This window comes from Galeopterus variegatus, unplaced genomic scaffold, assembly GCF_000696425.1.
Source record: "Galeopterus variegatus unplaced genomic scaffold, G_variegatus-3.0.2 Scaffold336, whole genome shotgun sequence".
Taxonomy (NCBI): Eukaryota; Metazoa; Chordata; class Mammalia; order Dermoptera; family Cynocephalidae; genus Galeopterus; species Galeopterus variegatus.
This window is the reverse complement of record NW_007726447.1, coordinates 227,774-249,430: the sequence shown is the minus strand read 5'-3', so window position 1 is coordinate 249,430 and position 21,657 is coordinate 227,774. Positions and strand designations below refer to the sequence as shown.

Below are 21,657 nucleotides of genomic sequence, written 5' to 3'. Positions count from 1 at the left end.
GGAGGAGTGGACAGTAAGCACGGAGACCCTGCTGTGGTAGAGACCCCTGTACCTTCATGCTCCCCTTCCTCATTCTGCACACACCACAAGCAGTTAAATGAGAGCATCAAGACGACAGGCCCATGGGAAGGCCCGCTGCGAGCACTGGTGTTGGAGGGTGGCGGGCGGCCCCCCATGCTTACCGTGAACAAGCCTTTGGCTCTTCTCCGGCTGCCAACGAAGAAGCGAGCTCCTTGCACTGACAGGGTGGCCGGGAAGGGCACATCGGCCATTCTGAAAGCAGCAGAGGACAGTTTTAGGGCCACAGGAGAGCAAAGTCACACCCATTTGCTCACAAAGGAAAGGGAGCAGACCCCACATGAGAAGTGCACTAGTGTCCTGGGGCTGCCGTGACAAGGGACCACAAACAGGGTGGTTTAAACAGCAGCAGTTTATTCTGACACAGTCCAGAGGCCAGAAATCTGAAATCAGGGGTTTGGCAGGGCGGCCCTTCTCTGAAGGCTTCAGAGGAGGATCCTTGACTCGTGCAGCTCTGGGTGGCATCAGGTGTCCTCGCTCATGGCTTCACATGGCCTCCTCCCTGCGTCTATGTCTCTATTTCTGTCTTCTTAAAAGAACCAGTTACACCAGAGCAGAGCCCACTTAGCTCTAATACAACCTCGTTGTGACTTGATCTGCAAGGATCCTGTTTTAAAGTAAGGCCACATTCACAGGTACCAGGTGGACATGAATTGCGGGGGACACTTCACCCTAGGATAAAGGTCTTCTGCAGAAGCACTTGGGGAGGAGGTGCATCTCCACCTTGTGATGAGCCTCCTCCAGCCGCCCACTCTCCACTGAACTCCCACACTGTCACCTGGCCTGGGGAGGTGGGACAGATGGCTTCAAGGCAGGAGAGAGGAGCCTCGCTGGTGACCCACGAGGGTGTCAGGAGGAGTTGGTCTTGACATGGGAGTGGAGGCTGAACTCTGGAGATGGGGTGCAGTGTGTACTCTCCTGAGGGAATGGTGCGGCTAGAGCCTCTGGGTCGAAAAACAAGGGTGTCTTCAGGGCTCACCTCTGGGCTGTGATGCCACGTCCCTTGTAAAGCACCTGCTCCTCCCAGCCTCTGACCTCAGTGAGGCCAGCTCCTGAGCTGCGGTCCCAGAAGGTTTCCAGGCTTCTCAGTCCCAGAGTCCTGGCCTCCACCCTCCGTGACAGGGCCCATGAAGCCCGAGGGCCTGTCTTCTTCTCTGACCACAGTCCACTCCAGCCGAGGCCCCAGCCTCCCGTGGCTCAGCCTCCTGTGTCCTCCGTCTCAGAGCTGTCCTTGTTGCCTGATAGCAACTGACTCTGTCAGGAGGCCTTTCTCCCCGCAGCCTTATGAAGGGCCAGGGCTTCGAGTCTGACTGGCCAGCAAGGGGGTGCAAAGCGAGGCCCTGGAGGGCACAGGTGGGAGCTGTGGCCAGGCGTCCTCGGCTGGGCCTCAGGCCATGGGGTCTGCAGTCCTGTTCCCCGTGGCTGCTCCTCCTGGAGAAGCAAGCACAGCGATGGGACCCTGCCTCGGAAAGCCTCGTTTCCCGTCTCCTCCAGGAAGTCCATTCCTAAAACCATCCTGCAGAAAGCTCCTGATCACCATGCCTTAGACCCTCAGTCTTCCTCCTTTCTGCCAATGAGTTGGGTGATGCTCTTCAGGCCTTGGGCACTGCTGTCCCGTCTTCCATTCCTAGGTGCTCACGCAAGCTGTGCGGCGGGTCTTGTTCAAGGTATGGAGGAAAATTAAAAGCTGGCTTATGACACGCAGCATGTGTTTTACAAACAGGCCTACGCGCAGCCTATTACCCACCTGGCCTGGACGCCCCCTTCAGCCCAAATCCCAGGGCATCAGCTGACCCCTCGGGTCTCCCCAGTATCTACTCCAGCTCTCAGACCCTCCTGCCCTGCTGGGACCTAACCTGGACATCTCGCCCCCCGCCCCCCACCCTGACCCCTTAGAGGTTAAAGGGCAGAGATGGTATCCGACCCTGCCTGGGCCCTCTGGGCAGTAACCTGCCCCAGAGGGTGGCTCCCATGTGCCTTCCTCCACCAGGCTGACCTGAGCCATGACCAGCGGGCTGCCTGGGCCGGGGGGGCTTCGCTTACTGGCCAGGCCCACACTGGCCACTCCGAGGGGCTGGTCACAGTGCATAGCACTGCAACCCCAGCGTCCTGGTAAGTGGGGCTAAGGGGGTGGGGCCGGGCTAGAGGAGAGGGGCGGGCCGATGGCCGGCCCCAGGGCGGGGCTCAGTTGTGGGGACGCAGAGGCACCGTGACACGCACGAGGTTGGTTACTATGCAAAACCCAGGAAATAACACGTGTTGGCGAGGATGTGGAGAAGCTGGAACCCCTGTGCCCTGTTGGCGGGAATGTAAAATGGTACAGCCACTGTGGAAAACAGTGTGCCAGTTCCTCAAAATATTAAACTTAGAATTACCACATTAGCCAGCAACTCCACCTGTGGGTCTGTACTCAGAACAACTGAAAGGGGTGTTCACAGGCCCATGTTCATGTCAGCACTATTCACAACAGCCCAAACGTGCAAGTGTCCGCGGACGGAGAAAGAAACTGGTCTGCCGGTACGATAGGATGTTATTCAGCCATAAAGGGAAGTGCTGACCCGTACTGCATCATGGATGGACCTTGAGGACATCGTGCTAAGTGAAATAAGATAGTGAGACAAATGCTGCGTGATTCCACTTACATGAGGTCCCTAAGTAGTCAAGTCCACAGAGACAAAAGTAGAGCAGAGGTTACCAGGGGCTGGGGGCCGGAGGAATGGGCAGTCATCGTTTAATGGGGACCGACTTTCAGATGGGCTGATGAAAGGTGCTGGAGGTGGTTGGTGTTCAAGGCCGCACAATTTTGTGAATGGGCTTAATGCCACTGAGCTGTGCACGTGGAAATGGTCCAGATGGTAGATATGTTCTGTGTATTTTACCACAATTAAAAGAAACAGAAAAACAAACGCAGAGCCTACCAAGATCGTTACCTCAAACTCTGTGCCTTCCTATGCAACAAGCGTTAGGTACAAACGACGAACACCTGATTGTACTTATTTGCAATTTAGATTCCATTAAGTCCTAGCCTAGTAGCCTAACCTAATTAAACGTAAATAATTTAGTGATTGAACCTGAAAGGTAACGCAGATTGAAAACAGTTACAGAGCACGTGTGCATGTGTGTATACATATATCTTTGTCCCTGCAAAACTGTAAGCCAAATTCCATGTAACCATTTTTCTAAAGAAGTTAAAAGCCTCCCATTGTCTTTATATTCAATTAATGTCTAATTTAGCGAAATTCGCTTGTCCCAGCTTGGGTCACATTGCCCCCTGGCCCTTCTGGGAGCAGAGGGGATGACTCAGCTCTTTCGGTTTTTGTGGTGGGAGTGAGGTCGCCACTTGGACATACCTTCCACCAAACTTTCCCATGGGGACTTGTGGAGAGTGGGTGTGGTGCTTAGAAGACAGGAAGTGACAAAGTGAGGACAGACCCTTCCAGGGCTGGCCTGGAACATCAGAGTGCTCACCAGGGCAGGGTAGGGAGCTGGGGAAGGTTCTGATGCTACAGCCAGAGAATCACGGGTCAGGCAATCTCTTCCCTTCCCAGGTTCACATCAAGGGCACAGGCCCGGGCAGGACTGAGCCTTCCTGGGTGTAGCCATGAGTGCTTCCCTTGTCCCACCCAGAGGAGTTAGGCCACTGCCCTTGTGATTTCTAGGATAAGTCATTCATTCCTAGAAATATTCAAGTCTGAAGGAGACTGACATCTGCTTAAAACCATGTGTCCCCAATGAGCAACAAAGAAAGGAAAGAGAGTCAGATGATCAAGGTGAATTTATTGGAGAACCCAATGAGGTACAACAAGTTGAATTCTAGGTCAGAAGCAGAGAAACCAGGAGGGAAGGACATGTGACCAGTCAGTTGGGGGTACCTCCTGGGAGGCAGGAGGGAGAGGTCACCTCAGCGCAGTGGACACATGAGGGACCCCATCATCAGGTGGTAACAGCCACCAAACCCAGGTCAGGACCAGACTGAGGGAGTTGTGAGGGGCATAGCCGTGGGGTGGGACCTCAGCTCAGCTAGCCCTGGAGAGACATGTCCCGTCAGCAGCTGGACTTCTAGCCTGACTAGAGGCTGCAGCAGGCCGGGCGGGAGCACGTGGGGCGGCAGAGCAGGGACATGCAGGAAGCCGGGCGGCAGCAGCTGGACCGGCAGGATGAAGCGGGGGTATAGCGGGAGGGGACAGGCACGCAGCAGGCGGTCCTGCACACGGGGCGGCAGAGGAGGGACATGCAGGAGGAGGGTCTGCAGCAGGAGGAGGGGCGGGGGCTGAGCTGGCAGCACGAGGGGGCTGGGCAGGGGGCGACCCCAGAGCAGTTGGGCACACGGCACACGGGCTTGCAGCAGACGGGCACAGAGCAGGCCTGCTGGCAGGGGGAGGACGTGCAGCAGGAGGACTCGCAGCTAGACTGCTGGCAGCATGAAGAGGAAGCCCCAGAGCAGACGGGCATGCAGCAGACAGGCTTGCAGCAGACGGGCTTGCAGCACACAGGCTTGTAGCAGACAGGCACGGAGCAGACAGGCACAGAGCAGTCCTGCTGGCAGGGGGAGGAGGTGCAGCAGGAGGGCTCACAGCTAGACTGCTGGCAGCATGAAGAGGCAGCCCCAGAGCAGACAGGCATGCAGCAGACGGGCTTGCAGCAGACGGGCTTGCAGCAGATGGGCTTGCAGCACGCAGGCTTGTAGCAGACAGGCACGGAGCAGGCCTGCTGGCAGGAGGAGGACATGCAGCAGGAGGGATCACAGCTAGACTGCTGGCAACACAAGGAAGGAGTCTCTGAGCAGATGGGCACGCAGGAGGTGGGCTTATAGCAGATGGACTTATAGCAGACAGACTTGCAGCAGACAGGCACACAGCAGTCCTGCTGGCAGGGGTAGGGGGTGCAGCAAGCCAACTCGCAGCTAGACTGCTGGCAGCATGAGGGTGTGCAGGAGCTGCTGCAGACTGACTGGCAGGAGCTGGGCTCACAGCTCACTGGGGTATAGATGAGGGTCAGGCAGGGGGTAGGGGCACAGCCACTGGACAGACAGCTGCTGGAGATGCAGCAGGGGGGCTCGCAGTAGCTCTCTGGGCAGTCGTCCACCTGCCAGGAGTTGTCGGAACAAGCACTGGAGCAGACAGACATGGTGGACGCAGCCGTGCGGGGTAGTGAGCTGGTTAGGGTGTGAGTGAGTGAGTGTGTGAGTGAGTGAGTGTGTGAGTGAGTGAGGTGCTCCGGGCAGACGGGCTTTTATATCTGGCCAAGGTGTGTGTTATTTTAGCCAGAGTCACAACGAGCCTTCCTTTTCCTTGTTGGTGTTTTGAGCTGGGTCCTGGGAGCCCTCATTAATTCTGGTTTATTTACACAGAAGAGTTTGCTCAGCCTGTGACTGAGTGGTTTGGTTGAGGGCTGGGTTGATTCTGTGTTTGTTCCTCTAGGCAAACAGCTCAGGAAAAATAAGTCATCCTGGAGTCCCTGCCAGCGTGCAGCCTCTGTTGTGCTGTGCTTTGGTGTTCTGTCGTGTTGCAGGTGAGGGCACGTGCAGCCAGCTCCCTATTGTTTCCATACATGCATACATATACCGCACAGCGATGCACTCAGGGTAGACAGCACAGCTTTGTCCCCGCTAGCCTGCCACTCTTCTCCCTCTCCTTGGTTTTGTGAGCTTTGACATATACACAGAGTGCCGCGCCTTATTGATCTGTGTACCTATCTTTTTTGCCAACACCACATTGTCTTGGTACTGTAGCTTTATGGTCAATCTTGAAATCAGGTAATGTGATTCCTCAGTTTTGTTATTCTTTTTCAAACTGTTTAGTTCATTTGCCTAACCAAATAAAGTTTAGAGTCAGTTTGTTGATATCAACAAAAAATCCTGCTGGGATTTTGATTGTGATTTCCTTGAATCTACAGATCAATTTGCAGGTAACTGACATGATTTCGATGTGGAGTATTCTACCCAAAAACATAGTGTATGTCTCCATTTATTTATGTCTTATTTGATTTCTCTCAGCAGTGTTTTTTGAGTTCTCATTAGATACATATCCTGTTAGATCAATACCTATATTTTCATTTTTTTTACCATGTTGTTAATCTTACTTTCAAAGTTTTTAAATTGTAATTGTTTATGGCTAATATATAGAAATACAATTATTTTTTGTTACTGTTGTTATTTTAAGCCTCAACCCTGCTAGATTCTCTTATAGTTCTAGGAGTCTTTTTGTAGATTCCGCAGTGTTTTCCACGTGGACAGTAATATCCTCTGTGAATAGAGACAGTGTTATTTCTTCTGTTAGATTTATACCTAAATTTTCATTTTCTTACTATGTTGTTAATCATACTTTCAAACAAAATTATATGTTATGTCTTTTATTTCTTTTTCTCACCTTGCTGCACTGGGAGGACCTTTAGAATGTTGAACAGGAGTGGGGAGAGAGGACATCTGTGTCTTGTCCTGGTCTAGGGGAAAAGCATTCCATCTTTTATCATTGAGTATGGTGTTGGCTGTAAGTTTTTCATAGATGCCTTATATGAGGTTAAAAGTGAATATGTATCTATTATTAGTTCATTGAAAGCTTTTTTTAATAATCATAAATTGATGTTAAACTTTAAAAAAAATTTCCCCTGTATCTACTGAAATGATCATATTGTTTTTCTTTTTTGTCTGTTAATATGGTAAATTACATTTATTGATTTTTTTATTGTTGATGTATCTATGCATTTCTAAGATGAACCCTACCTGGTTGCAATGCATTATCCCTTTCATGTATTATTGTATTTGATTTGCAAATATTTTGTATTATGGGGTCTGTATTCATCGGGCATTTTGATCTGTAGCTTTCTTTTCATGTAAATTCTTTATCTGTTTTGGGTATCAAAGTAGTGCTGAACTCTTAAAATGAGTAGCGTTCTGTCTTCTATTTTCTGGAGGAGAAATTGTCATTTTTTCATCTTCAAATGTTTTAGTAGAATTCACCAGTGGACTATCTGGGCCTGTAAGTTTCTTTATTGGAGTGATTTAAAGTTGATAAAGGACGTCAAGAGAATAAGAAGAGAAGCCATGGTCTGGGAAAAATTTTTGCAAAAGACATATCTGATAAAGGCTGTTATCTAAAATATACAAAGAACTCTTAAAACCCCTGTATCTACTGAAATGATCATATTGTTTTTCTTTTTTGTCTGTTAATATGGTAAATTACATTTATTGATTTTTTTATTGTTGATGTATCTATGCATTTCTAAGATGAACCCTACCTGGTTGCAATGCATTATCCCTTTCATGTATTATTGTATTTGATTTGCAAATATTTTGTATTATGGGGTCTGTATTCATCGGGCATTTTGATCTGTAGCTTTCTTTTCATGTAAATTCTTTATCTGTTTTGGGTATCAAAGTAGTGCTGAACTCTTAAAATGAGTAGCGTTCTGTCTTCTATTTTCTGGAGGAGAAATTGTCATTTTTTCATCTTCAAATGTTTTAGTAGAATTCACCAGTGGACTATCTGGGCCTGTAAGTTTCTTTATTGGAGTGATTTAAAGTTGATAAAGGACGTCAAGAGAATAAGAAGAGAAGCCATGGTCTGGGAAAAATTTTTGCAAAAGACATATCTGATAAAGGCTGTTATCTAAAATATACAAAGAACTCTTAAAACTCATCAATAAGAAATTGAACAAATTGGTTAAAAAATGGGCAAAAGAGCTGAACAGACACCTCACCAAAAAAAAGATACACAGGTGGCAAATAAGCAAATGAAAAGATGCTCCCATCATATGCCACTGGAGATCTGGAATTTAAAATAGCAATGAAATACTACTACGAACCTATTAGTATGGCCAAAATCCAGAACACTGACCATGCCAAATGCTGGAGAGGATGGGAAGCAGCAGGAACTCTCGTTCACTGCTGGTGGGAATGCAAAATGGTACAGCCACTGTGGAAGACAGTTTGGCAGTTTCTTACAGAACAAAACATGTTCTCATAATCCAGAAATCATGCTCCTTGTTATTTACCCAAAGGAGTTGAAACTTATGTCTACACAACTTATGTCTGCACAGCGATGTTTGCAGCAGTTTTATTCATAATTGCCAAAACTTGGAAGCAACTGAGATGTCCTTCAGGAGGTGAACGGATAAACTGTGGAACTTCTAGTCAATAGAATATTATTCAGTGCTAAAAAGAGATAAACTACAAGCCATGAAAAGACATGGAGGAAACTTAAACGCATATTACTGAGAGAAAGCAGTCCGAAGGGGTGTATACTGCATGATTCCAACTATATGGTATTTGGAAGAGGGAAAGCTATGAAGACGTTAAAAGATCAGTGGTTGTCCGAGGCTGGGGCTCCCTGCAGGGGTGAATAGGCAGAACACCGAGGATTTTTAGGGCAGTGCAACTATTCTGAATGATGCTGTAATGGTGGATATGTGACATTATACATTTGTCAAGACCCACAGGATGTACAGCACCAAGAGTGAGCCCCGATATGAACCGTGGACTTTGGGTGACAATGGCGTGTCACTGCAGGTTCATCAGTTGCAACAAGTGCACCCTCTGGTGGGGGAGGTTGGTAATAGGGGAGGCTGTGCCCGTGGGGGCAGGGGGTATGGGAACTCTGTCTTTTCCACTCAGTTTTGCTGCGAAGATAAAATTTCTCTAAGAAATAAAGTACATTAGAAAATTGATATAGGACAATTAAGTCTGTCTGTTTTTTATTAAGTGATTTTGTGGTAGTTTGTGCTTTCAAGAAATGGGCCCATTTCTTCTTAGTTATCCAAATTACGGGCATAGAGTTGTTTGTTGTATTTCTGTTTTGTTCTTTTAATTCCTGTGGAGTATGCAGTCGTGCCTTCTCTTCCATTCTTGATATTGGTTGCTTTTGCCTTCCTTGTCTTTTTCCCAGTCAGTTTAGCTAGGTGTTTATCAAATTCATCTTTACAAAGAACAAACTTTGGTTTTGTTGAATATCACATTGCTTTACTATTATTTCATTTAGTTGATTTGTGCTTTGATCTTTTTCATTTCATACTTTATGTCTCCTTTGGGTTTATTTTAGTCTAACTTTTCCATTTAAAATGTCTAACTTGTTTATGTCATTATATTTAAGGTGAACTTCTTGCAGGAAGCGTAGTTGGAATCTGCCTTTTTATCCCATCTGAGCTTCTCTTCTTTGTTCCTCTTCTCTCTTCTCCTCAGGGACTCCAGTTACACTGTATTGGTCTCTTCCTGTTGCTTATAGCAAGACACTGGGAACTGGGTAATTTATAAAGAAAATGAAATTCATTGCTTACAGTTTCTGAAGCTGAGAAGTCCAAAGTTCATCTGGGGGTGGCAACAGTGACCCAGGGGCCTCACATTGCAAGATGTTGGAAGCAGAGAGAGCAGAGAGAGCAAGAGAGACTGTCTTCCTCATTTAAAACCCCCAGAACCACACCCCTGACCACCATTTTTAATCCATTCACTACTGCACGGTCCTACAATCCAATCACCTCTTCAAGGCTCCACCTTTCAATTACCATAATAGGATTTCCCACCCTCTTAACAGTCACAGTGGGGGCTAAGGTTCTAATACATAAAACGTGGGGGATACAAGTCAAGCTTCAATGAGTTTTGGGGGGACATAATTCAATCCACTACATACACATATATGAGGGGTCTTCAAAAAATTCATGGAAAATGTGTGTTATAAAAAGCTGCATTTCAAAAAATTTTTTATGCCAAAATAAACTCATACTAAATTGTTATAACATGTCTGAACAGGATCTAGTGTGAGGCACTAAGAAGGATAAGACATCAGTATGAGAAAAGCACCTGTCAGAGCAACATGAATTCTGCTCAAATTGAAGTAACATCAAATTTATGGTGAGGTTGGGTGGAAGAATGGTGAAATCATTGATGCTTTACGAAAAGTTTATGGGGACAATGTTCCAAAGAAATCAGAAGTTTACAAATGGAAAACTCATTTTAAGAAGGGACAAGATGATATTCAAAATGAAGCCTGTAGCCACAGACCATCTGCACCAATTTGTGAGGAAAAAATTAATCTTATTTGTGCCCTAATTGAAGAGGACTGACAATTAATAGCAGAAACAACAGACAACATCAGAGACATCTCAATTGGTTCAGCTTACACAATTCTGACCGAAAAATTACAGTTGAGCAAACTTTCTTCTCCATGGGAGCCTAAAGTGTTGTGCCCAGATCAGCTGCAGACAGAGCAGACCTTTCAATGGAAATTTTTGACAAGTGGGATCAAGGTCCTGAAGCAATTCTTTGAAGAACTATAATAGGAGATGAAACAAGTCTTTACCAGTACAATCCTGAAGACAAAGCAAAATCAAAGCCGTGGCTACCAAGAGGTGGAAGTGGTCCAGTCAAGCAAAGGCAGACTGGTCAAGAGCAAAGGTCATGGCAACAGTTTTCTTGGGATGCTCAAGGCATCTTACTTGTGGACTTTCTAGAGAGTCAAAGACGATAACACCTACTTATTACAAGAGTATTTTGAGAAAGTTGGACAAAGCTTTAGCAGAAAAAGGCCCAGGAAAGCTTCACCAGAGAGTCCTTCTCCGCCATGACAATGATCCTGCTCATTCCTCTCCTCAAACACGGGCAATTTTGTGAGAATTTTAATGGGAAATCATTAGGCATCCACCCTACAGTCCTGATTTGGCTCCTTCTGACTTCTTTTTGTTTCCTAATCTTAAAAAAATCTTTAAAGGCACCCATTTTTTTCCAGTTAATAATGTAAAAAAGACTGCATTGATGTGGTTAAATTCTCAGGACCCTCAGTTCTTTGGGTGTGGACTAAATAGCTGGTATTGTCACTTACAAAAGTGTCTTGAGGGCCGAGCCCGTGGCGCACTTGGGAGAGTGCAGCGCTGGGAGCGCAACAGCGCTCCCGCCGCGGGTTCGGATCCTATATAGGGATGACCGGTGCACTCACAGCACTCACTGGCTGAATGTGGTGCGGCCACTCTCAAAAAGGACAGAAAAAACAACAACAACGACAAAAAACTGTCTTGAACTTGATGTTAAGAAATAAAGTTGAAATTTTTTATTTTTATGTTTTCATTCCACTTTCCATGAACATTTTGAAGTCCCTTTGTATGAGGTCACTTGAAGTATTCCTGCAGCTCACTAATGATTTGTTTATTTCTTTTTCTTCTATGTGCTTCATTTTAGGTAGCTTCTACTGCGCTGTCTTCAAGTTCACTTGATGTTTCTTCTGCAGTGTCTATTCTGCTGTTAATCCCATCCAGTATAATTTTCACCTCGGATATTATTGTTTTCCTCTTTAGATGTTGTATTTGTGTCTTTTTATTTTTTTAATTTTTTTTTTCCTTTTTGTCTTTTTTACTGACCGGTAACGGGATCGCAACCCTCGGTGCCGCGCCCGCACCGCGCTCAGCCAATGAGCAGGAACTGGTCTCTACATGGGATCTGAACCCTTGGCGGGAGCGCCGCCGCACTCCCAAGCAGTGCACTCTCCAGTGCGCCACCGGGCCGGCCCATATTTGTGTCTTTTTAAAAAAGATCTTCCTTATCTTTGCTCAATATGCTTAATCTTTTCTCTAACTTCTTGAACATATATAGTTATAACTCTTTAATGTCCTTGCTTATTCATTCTGTAATCTGTGACATTTCTGGGTTTATGGGTTAGTTTCAATTGATTTTGTCCTTATTATGGGTTACAACTACCTCCCTCTTTGCATGCCTAGTAAGTTCTGGATGGATGTCCCACATTGTGAATTTATCTTGTTGGGTGCTGATATTTCATATTTCTATGAATATTCTTGAGCTCTGTTTTAAGGTATAGTTAAGTTATTTGAAAAGTTTATTGACTTGAGGCTTGCATATAAGATTTAGGCAGAAGTAGGCTGGCAGTTACTCTAGGGCTAGTTTTACCCCCTACTGAGGCAATACCTTTCTGTGTAATCTGCCTGATATCCTAAGATTTACGAGGGTTTTCCACTCTGGCAGATGGGAATGGGCACTATTCTGCTTCTGTTTGACTTCTGGGGATTATTCCATCTGATGATATTGGTTCTCCCTAGTCTCAGTCCCTCATGTATCTGCCAATCATTACTCAGATGAATAGTCATGGAGACCGTCTGTGGGTGCTGGGAGTTCTCTCTCAATGCAGCTCTCTTCTCTCTCTGGTACTCTGTCCTGGGGACACCAGCTGCCTTGGTCTCCCCTGACTCCCAAATCCACCTCTGAAGTTCAGTTTCCCCCTTTCTGTGCTGAGGCGTGGAACCTTCCTCTAGGTGGCGAGGTGGGACATCTGTGAGGCCTGTGCTTGTTTCCCTCCTCAGGTGTGCCTGTGCTGCACTGCCTTGCATCCAACATCCCAAAACCAGTGCTGCGTGATTTTGTTCATTGTTTTAGTTGGCCTAGGTGCAAAGGTCAGTCCAGTCCATCTGACCCCATCTTGGTGGGAAGTGGACATTCTGTTCTGCACAACTTTGTTTCCGCTTCCGGGTTGGGAGAGTTGGGAAGGAGGAAGGCAGTCCTGGTGGGTCAGTGTCAAGAATCCACAGTGGCCAGAGCCCTGCCAGACTTTCACCTGCAGGCCGCTATCCTCACCAGCCGATGGGAGGAGGAATCTTGTCCAGCTTCAGCAGCTGTTCTCAAATTGGCCCGTCTTCTTCAGGGAGGTCCTGGGCTCCTTCTGTCCTCAGGGCCACCAGACACCTCTTTGCTCCTCTCTGGCCCCTCCTGCACAGACGTCAGCAGCACTAGCACTGGGCATTTGTCCCTACCCCAGCCACATTCTAGGCCTTTGGGTGACATTGCATCATTGAGTTTTGTCCTAAATGGAGACCATGAGTTTTCCTTTTTCCATCAGGTAATTCTGCTTTCTTCTATTTGGGACTTAGGGAGATTCAAAGAGCATGCCTCAGACACCGCCATATTTCCAGAATTTCCCTGAATGTTTCTTCTTGATTCTAGTAAATGGAAACTCATAGCAAAATGGGAATAGAAAAATTTGTTTTAAAAATAAAAGTTATCGGGCTGGCCCGGTGGCACACTCAGTAGAGTGCGGTGCTTGGGAGCGCGGCGGCGCTCCCGCCAAGGGTTCGGATCCCATATAGAGACCGGTCCGCTCACTGGTTGAGCGCGGTGCGGGCACGACACCGAGGGTTGCGATCCCGGTACCGGTCATGAAAAAAGACAAAAAGAAAAAAAATAATAAAAAAATAAAAATAAATAAAAAAATAAAAGTTATCTACCTAAGGCCAACAGTAAACACCATGTGTAATGGTGAACCTTTGGAAACATTTTCATAAGTCAGGGACAATCAAGGGTGATTTCAAGTCTATATAGCATCATTCTGAGTGTCTAGAGTAATATTGTAATGGGAGAAAGAAATAGAAATGAGAGTTATAAAGACTGGAAATAAAAAGTTAAATTCTCACTATTTTCAGATGATGAGTTTATCTACATGCAAAAATCCAAGAAAATCATTCGACAAACTGTAAGAATTAATAAAAAGAATTTGCCAAAAACCTAAATATGATTTTAAACTAAGACAATTTACATATATATCTAGGTAGAAAATATAAATATACTATATAAGATTTACATACTAAGGCAATGTAATAGAAAAACTTTTCCCATTCACAATAGCAAGACATTCCTATGAAATACCTAGGAGTTAATCTAAACAGGAATATATAAGACCTATAGAAGAAAATGATAAAATTCTAAATGGATATATTTCACTATGTAACTGGGAGGCACTATTCAAAATTATAGTTTCCTCCTGAATATTCAAAAGTTCCATGCACCCCAGTTGAAATTCCAGCAGTTTTAAAAATAACCTGAAAAACTTTCTTAATTAATTGGGAAGAGGATATACACAAGATATAACAGAAATTTCTGGAAAATAAGAAAGTGATGATTCCTTATCGGCTATGAAATATATTACGAAGCTACACTGGCTAAAACACTCTGGAACAGACGCAAGAATGGATCAAGAGATGAGGGAACAGAACAGAGACTGCAGAAGTAGACTGGTACAGAGAAGCCCCTGGCATGGCCCATCCTGGTCACAAGAGGAATTGGGCCACTGTCCCTGTGACTTCTAGGTTAAGTCACTCATTCCTAGAAATGTTCGTGGCTGGAGGAGACCAATATCTGCTCAAAACTGTATCCCCATGAGCATCAGAGAAAGAAAAGAGAATCATGGGGTCAAGGTGAGTTTTTTGGGGAGCCTGATGAGATGCTGACAGGTGAAAGTTGAGGCCAGGTGACCCAGAGCAGAGACAGTGGGAGGGAAGGACAGGGGACCCAGAAGGCAGGTGGGGGCTCCAGGGAGGCAGGAGGTCACCTCAGCACCCCATCTGCAGGTGGAAGCTGTCACCTGACCTGGGTGAGGACCTGACTGTGGAGAGTTGTGAGGGGCATAGCCATGGGGTGGGACCTGAGCCCGACTGGCCCTGAAGGGACACGTCCTGTCAGAAGCAGGATGTCTGGCCTGACTAGAGGCCACAGCAGGCTGGGTGGGAGCATGTGGGGCAGCAGAGCAGGGACACGCAGGAGGCCAGGTGGCAGCAGCTGGGCTGGCAGGACGAGGCAGGGGCACAGTGGGAGGGGATGGGCACGAAGTAGGAGGTTTTACAGCACCCCACCCCCAAGCATAGATCACACCCTCTTTAGGGAGGAGGCAAGCACAGGTCATGTTTTTGTTGGTACTTTTTGTTTTATGTGACTTTCTTACGTGTTCCACTGCTCCTCCTCTCTGCCATGCTTTCTCCCCCATTTCTTTAAGAGCTCAGGATCTGTCCCTGTACATTACATCTGTCATTGAGTAGGCGGGTAGCCCTGATGGAGGTTGCTCTGTCTCCAGCATAACCTGTGGGTTTTCCTTCTCCTACTGCCTGTCTCTGCATGCATAATCCCCAGTTCCTGCTTCCTACCCCGTACCTTTTGTACAGTGTCTAAAGAGCCATAGGGTCCCCACCTTTATTCCCACCCTGAGAGTTATAAGAGCCAGTCTGCCATTCTAGGAGTCACTGGACACTTTCATCCTAGAATCCTGTCACACTATCGCTGTTTTCTTTCCTCTCTCTTCCTCTTGGGTCCTGGGAATGCTGCTGCTTCAATGACCCCAGAGCCTAAGAAGGGAAACTATTTCTTAGATGTTGAGAGATGGTTCTTTCTTGGCCTGGACCATCTTTGGAAGCCTGAAGGCAATCCTGGAAGGATTTATATCTCCTTTTGTGAGTTTGGTAGGGAAGGGAAGGGGATATAGATTGTATTTTAAAACATTTTTTAAAAAGGTATATATGCATATATCTATATATAACATGACACAGAAATAAATCTATGAGAAGTCTGTCTACAAATATACCCTGAACTGCGTATCTTCTGTCTTTAATATTTGTGGAAGGGAAGAAGACTTATTCCCAGTCTACTGTAAAGCAAAATGCTGAAAAATGAAGAGAACCAGATGCTATTTGCTGAGTCCTAGATCCCGGGCTATATGATTTTGGACAAATTGTTCCATATGTCAACATTCATTCAGAAGTAATGAATACTTACTGAGCACCACTAACATGTGATAGGCCCTGGAGATGCAAAGTGAGCATCACTGTCCCTGCTTTCAGGGAGCTTGAATTCACCCTGTTTCCTTCTACCTCATAGAATTATAACGGAGAGAGTTGATAATGAACTTGAATTTTCACATCAGAACCACAGAACTATCAAGTTTGCAAGAAGCAGCAGTTGGGCTCCTGCCCTCTGTCCAAGTTAGAGCTTCATGAGAAATGTGTAAGGAGGATTTGTCTCCTTGGCCTAGTGTACTGCTGTGTTCTCCTTAGAATTGGGAAGTGCTAGTGTAAGGGACAGTTGAGCGCTCACGTGTGCGTGAAGTGATTGCCTTCTGAGGGCCCTAGTGTTGACTGAGCTGCTCTCCAGAGTTTGTGCTATTCTGTAAGTGGAGATTTAGGACAGACCACTCTTCACTGGTCCTAAGGCTAATTATGGAACTAGAAAGTGGGAATGGGATCTTGGATTTCGATTAAAAATGCAAGCTGGCTGGTTAGCTCAGGTGATTAAAGTGCAGCCTTATAATACCAAGGTCACAGGTTTGGATCCCCATACTGGCCAGCGACCAAAACAAAAAAATGGAGTGGGGGAGACCAAAATGGGTGGGTAAGCTTATCATGTACAGGGGGTAATGGAGATTTAATGGGACCAGTCCAATGAACCCCTTATCAGGAGTTGACACTCTTGGTTTCTTGTCTTAGCTTTGCCCCTAGACAAGCAAGACTTGATTCTCAGTCTCTGCCTCTGAAATAAACCCCTACTTCCTCCCACATTCTCTCATGTGTAGAAGTTGCTAATTCCTGGTGCTTTGAGTCTTTCCCCTCACCTCTGCCCATGTCTCCATTTTCTTTTGGAAATTAGCACCTCTTTTTTCCTGTAAGCTGGTTCTAGCTAATGGCCCTATAACTTGCCAGACCTCTCTAGTTCCAGCCCTCAGTAAATGGTTGTAAGGTCCAGTGTGGGCTGGACTGGCCTGGGCCTGCCTGGCTTGCACACCCAGAGAGGGAGGAGGAGACACTCACATCCCTAGGGTCATGCAAATGTAATTTGTCTTTGATTTGTGAAAGGAGGGCTCTTGGCTCTCAAGGCATGGGGAAGGAGCAGATTATTTGGGAATTGGTGGGGGCTTAATTTTTGATCATGAAGTTTGGTTTAAGATTTAGAGATTCCATGTGTAACTAAGCCCAGGGCATCAGGAAAAACTTCCTTGTCAAGAATCATAACACCCACTTGCACACTCACACATGCTGACCCTTACTCTACAACAGTCACAGATGATTTTAGGGCTGGATTCCATGGTAAGAGTAGGAAGAGAACTTACTTTCATAGAGAGTCAGAGTTCATGCATATGAAACAGATGACACTTAAAAGATTAAGTCAAAGAATTTGAAGTTAATAATGGCAGTTAATCTGGTGCACGTCCTTATGCACAAGAAGAGCAGAGAATATCTACAGTCAGTATTTTATGACATCCTGTGAAAGAGAGCTTAGAAATTCCCCACTTGGTGAATCTTCCAAAGTCAATATGCAGAACAGAATCTAGAGGGGCATGTCTAGGCAGTATATTAGTTATCTATTGCTGTGTAGCAAATTACCCTCCAACTTAGTGGCCTAAAACAGCACATATTTATTATCTCAGTTTTTGTGGGTAAGGAATCTGGGCAGAGCTGAGCTGAGCTTTCTGCTTCACGGTCTCCCAAGGCTACAGTCAAGGTGTTAGGCAGGGCCATAGTCCTCTCTGAGTTCAAAGGGAAAGGACTTGCTTCCAGGCTCACTCAGTGGCTGTGAGTAGGATTCACTACTTCATGGGTGGTTGGTTTGGTGACCTCATTCCCTGGCTGACTTGGCCAGAGGCTCTGCAGGTAGCCCTCTCCCATCACAGCAAGAGCCAGAGAGCCAACACTAGCAAGGCAAAGTCACAATATCTTGTAATCTAAACATGGAAGTGACATCCCATCACGTTTACCAGACACCAGGTTCAGCCTATACTAAATGGTAGAGATTACATAGGTGCAACTATCAGAAGGCAGAGATCCTTGGAAGCCATGTCAGAAGTTGCCTGCAAGAGGCAATGTTTCTGGGGCCACCAGAATCAAATTCATCAGGGGAGCTTATGAAAATGGGAACTCCTGGACTGCACCCCCTCCCCCTTCCTATCAAATTAGATTCTCTGGGGTGAACTGGAAATGTGCCTGCTCCACGCTCATTGACTCAGCACTGAGCTGTGAAGCCCCAGCTATATAAGCACTCGCCCAGATTAATGCCAGCTTGGGTCAGCTGAAAATGCTTCTCCTGCAGGGCCTTGGAGAACAAGTAAAGAGGCCCAGAGTTGCCTTCTGGGAGAGAAGGGTGAGCAAAGTTGAATCTTTGAGAATCTTCAGAGCAAGAGAGCATTTTTCCCCATTCTTTGAGGTTCTTAATTACATGGTTATAAACTACAAGTGTGGTTAAGTGCTAAGAAGTATTGGGTGACAGAAAAGCATTTAGTAGGGGGATCTGCATCTTGCCTGGGTCAGAAAAGACTTCTCTGAAGACATGACCCCTAAACTGAAACTAGAAGCCCAGGTAGGAGTTAGACTGATAAAGAGGAGGGAGGAAGAGCTTCTTGGGAAAACTAGTCAGATATGAAGGCCTGAAGGCAAAGAGGCTTCATTTTGTGACCCACTGCCTCTCCTCTAATATGAAATGCATAATTTGGGGGGCAGGATATACAGTGCTGTATTTTTACTTATTGTTTATTTGTCGTTCAATTAGTTTGTACATCTTGACTGAAAACTAAAATAACTTAAACCATAATGGTTATACTTTCTAGACATTGGACTTTGGGTCATTTTTGTCTTATTAATCTCTTTTCTAATTTTTAACGATAATTGCTAATAATAAAGGTGAATATTTATTAGGTGCTTACTTTGGTTAGGCACTATTCAAAGTGCCCTATGTGTATAAACTCACTTAATCCTTACAACAACCTTCTGAGATTGATATGAATATTATCCTCTTCTAAAGATGACAAAATAGGTACAGAGAGATTATGTAACTTGCCCAGGGTCACACAGATTATGAATGGAGTAGGCACACCCCACCTTGTCTCTCCCCTGCTCTTAGAATTCATTGAGCAGCCATCTGAGATCTCAGTAAAGAAAATGGTAGCAGAGGGAACTAAATCGGAATTCAAAGTTCCACTAAACCAGTGGTGAGTTCATCACTTGTGCTCCTCTGCTGTTGTCCAGAACGGGCCCAAAGGCAGCCTGGAGCCTGGAAGTACCCCTGAGGTGCGAACTGAAAGGGCTGTAAGAGAAGCCCGCTCTTGCAGGTCTGTGGAGCAGGAAAGGGACTCCTAAGGATCAGAGGGTAGGGGAAATCCCCTGCTGCTTTTTTCCTTTTTCTCTTCTATATCCAGCCCCAGGCAATACCTGCTGGCAGTGGCAAGAGAAGCACAGTGACAACAGCAGCTGTTCAGGCACTTAAAACTCTGAGGAAGGGGCTATGGTTCCGAGAGTGTGGGGCAGATCCTCTCTGCTTTTTTCCTGCTCTGTTCTCTTGATGCTTGGCTCTGGACCTAGACTCATAGTGGGAAATGCCAGGAGAGTAAAGAAACCAAAGCCCCAACTCTGTGGCCAGAAGATTGGTAAGGAAATCCCCAGGGAACCAGAAAATCTCAGGAGATCACAGGAAGGGAATCAAGAGAACAGTCCCTTAAAAGTGTGTAAACATGGCTCCACTTATCTTGTACAAGCATGGACCTGACCCTAATCAGCACACCTAAGGCTTTGTGAACTGAGCTACAGAGTGGATCACTGTCCAGGTTTGACTGGCCGCTGGATGGCACACTTGCAGGACAGATCCAGATAGCACTGCAAACACTTAGAAAAATTAAACTGACGTTAGAACCACAATGTATAAAAGGCAGATCAAAACTTGTGCCTGAATCTAACCTGTTTGATTACCTGCTAAAACTAATATTCAACATTTTCCTTAATATTATAATAAATCCCAGGATCTCAAAATATAATAGTCAGAATATCCAGGGTACAATCTTAAATTACTCACCATACAAAGAACTCTCCAGGGAAAAGACAGCCAACCCCAAGATGACAGAGGTGTTGAAGATTAAAGCATAAACTTCAAAGCAGTATAACCATGCTCGAAGTAGAAAGGGAGAATGCTCTTGGAACAAATGTAAAATAGATAGTCTCAGCAGGCCTGGCCAGTTAGCTCACTTGGGAGAGTGTGGTCCTAGTAACACTAAAGTCACAGGTTTGGATCCCTAGCAGCCTGCTGCCATAAATAATAAACAAACACAATGAAAAAAACCTAGTAACACTAAAGTCACAGGTTTGGATCCCTAGCAGCCTGCTGCCATAAATAATAAACACAATGAAAAAAAATCTCGGGCCGGCCCGTGGCTCACTCGGGAGAGTGCGGTGCTGATAACACCAAGGCCCCGGGTTCGGATCCCATATAGGGATGGCCAGTTTGCTCACTGGCTGAGCGTGGTGCTGACAACACCAAGTCAAGGGTTAAGATCCCCTTACCAGTCATCTTTAAAAAAAAAAAAAAAAAAAAAAATCTCAACAAAGAAATAGAAGATATAAATATGAACCAAATAGAAAATAGCAATAACCAAAGTTAATTCATGGATGGGTTTAATAGCAGAGTGGGGATGATACAGGAAAGAGTCTGTGAGTTTGAAGAGAGATCAATATAAATTATGCAATCTGAACAACAGAGAGAAAAAATTTTAAGAATACCAGAGCCTCAGGGACCTCTGGGATAGTACCAAAAGGTCTGAAATTCATGTCAACAGAGTCCCAGAAGGAGAGGAGAAAGAATATAGACCAGAAAAATATTTGAAGAAGACAGCTAAAATCTTCCCAAATACAGCAAATAAAAACACAAGATTCAAGAAGCTTGGTGAACAGCAAACAAGATATGCTTAAAGAAATCCATGTCTAGGCACATTATAATCAAATTGCTGAAAGACAAAAAACCTAGAAGCATCCAGAGGAAAATAATGCATTTCATATAGGGTAACGATGATTCAAATGACTGAAGATTTCTCATCAGAAATTATGGAAGTCAAGAGGAGCCAGAAGGACACTTCGAAAGTGTGGAAAGGAAATACTGCTGTGGATTGAATGCCACCCCGAAAACTCACTGAAGCTTCATCCCCATTGTAATGGTGTTAAGAGGATGGGGAATCAGACATGGCAGTGTTGAAAGGTGAGGCCTTTAAGAAGTGATTGGATCATGAAGACTGTGCCCTTGTGAATGTGTGGAGTGCTGGGTTAATGGTTTAGTGCGTTGTCACAGCAGTGGCACTCGTGGCTTCATAAGGAGAGCAAGTGAGTATGTTCAAGAGCTCTTGCTCACGCCACTCTGCCGTGTGATATTCTGTGGTGCCACGGGTCCCTGTAGCGAGTTTCTACCCAGAAGAAGGCTCTCATTGAATGCACCCCTCTGGACCTTGGACACTCCCACCTCCAAAACTATAAGAAATAAATTTTATTTCATTATAAGTTGTAGAATTTCAGGTATTCTGTTATAAGCAACAGAACACACACTAATGTAATAACTGTCAACTCAAAATTCTATATCCAATGAAAATATTACTCAGGAATGAATGTGAAATAAAGATATTCTCAGGTGAAGGAAAAATTAGAAAACTCTACAAGAAGTGCTAAAGGAAGTTCTTTAGACACTAGGGAAATGACAGAGGAAACTTGGAACATCAAGAATGAAGAGCAAGGGTTGGCCGGTTAGCTCAGTTGGTTCACACATGGTGGTGTAACACCAAGGTCAGGGGTTTGGATCCCCATATTAGCCAGTTGCTCCTACAAAAGAAAGAAGAAAAAAGGAAAATAAAAAGAATAAAGAGCAACAGCAGTGGTGCATATAATAGACCATTGTGTTCTTCTAAGCTCCTTAAAATGTTTGACAGTTGAAAATAAAAACTATAAATTTGATGTTTGCTTCCTCAAGAGGAAATTCTCTACATACAATTTTTAAATTTAATTATAAATTCACCTGGAACTAAGTATCTTTAG

General features: G+C 45.3%; 2 protein-coding genes across 2 annotated transcripts in view; both read right to left on the bottom strand.

The window, feature by feature from the left end:
• The window catches only part of TSPEAR (thrombospondin-type laminin G domain and EAR repeats), a 30,690-nt gene extending 30,418 nt beyond the window's left edge, over window positions 1–272 (bottom strand). The window contains 1 exon segment of the mRNA XM_008567705.1: window positions 183–272. Within this exon segment, the coding sequence (XP_008565927.1) occupies window positions 183–272 (90 nt within the window).
• A 3,874-nt stretch (window positions 273–4,146) lies between these two features.
• On the bottom strand, window positions 4,147–5,205 carry LOC103586415 (keratin-associated protein 10-7-like). Its single transcript, XM_008567692.1, has 2 exons — window positions 4,463–5,205; window positions 4,147–4,348 (listed from the first exon to the last, which is right to left on the bottom strand). The coding sequence occupies exons 1-2, from the start codon at window positions 5,203–5,205 to the stop codon at window positions 4,147–4,149; spliced, it is 945 nt and encodes a 314-aa protein (XP_008565914.1).
• Between the last annotated feature and the right edge of the window lie 16,452 nt (window positions 5,206–21,657).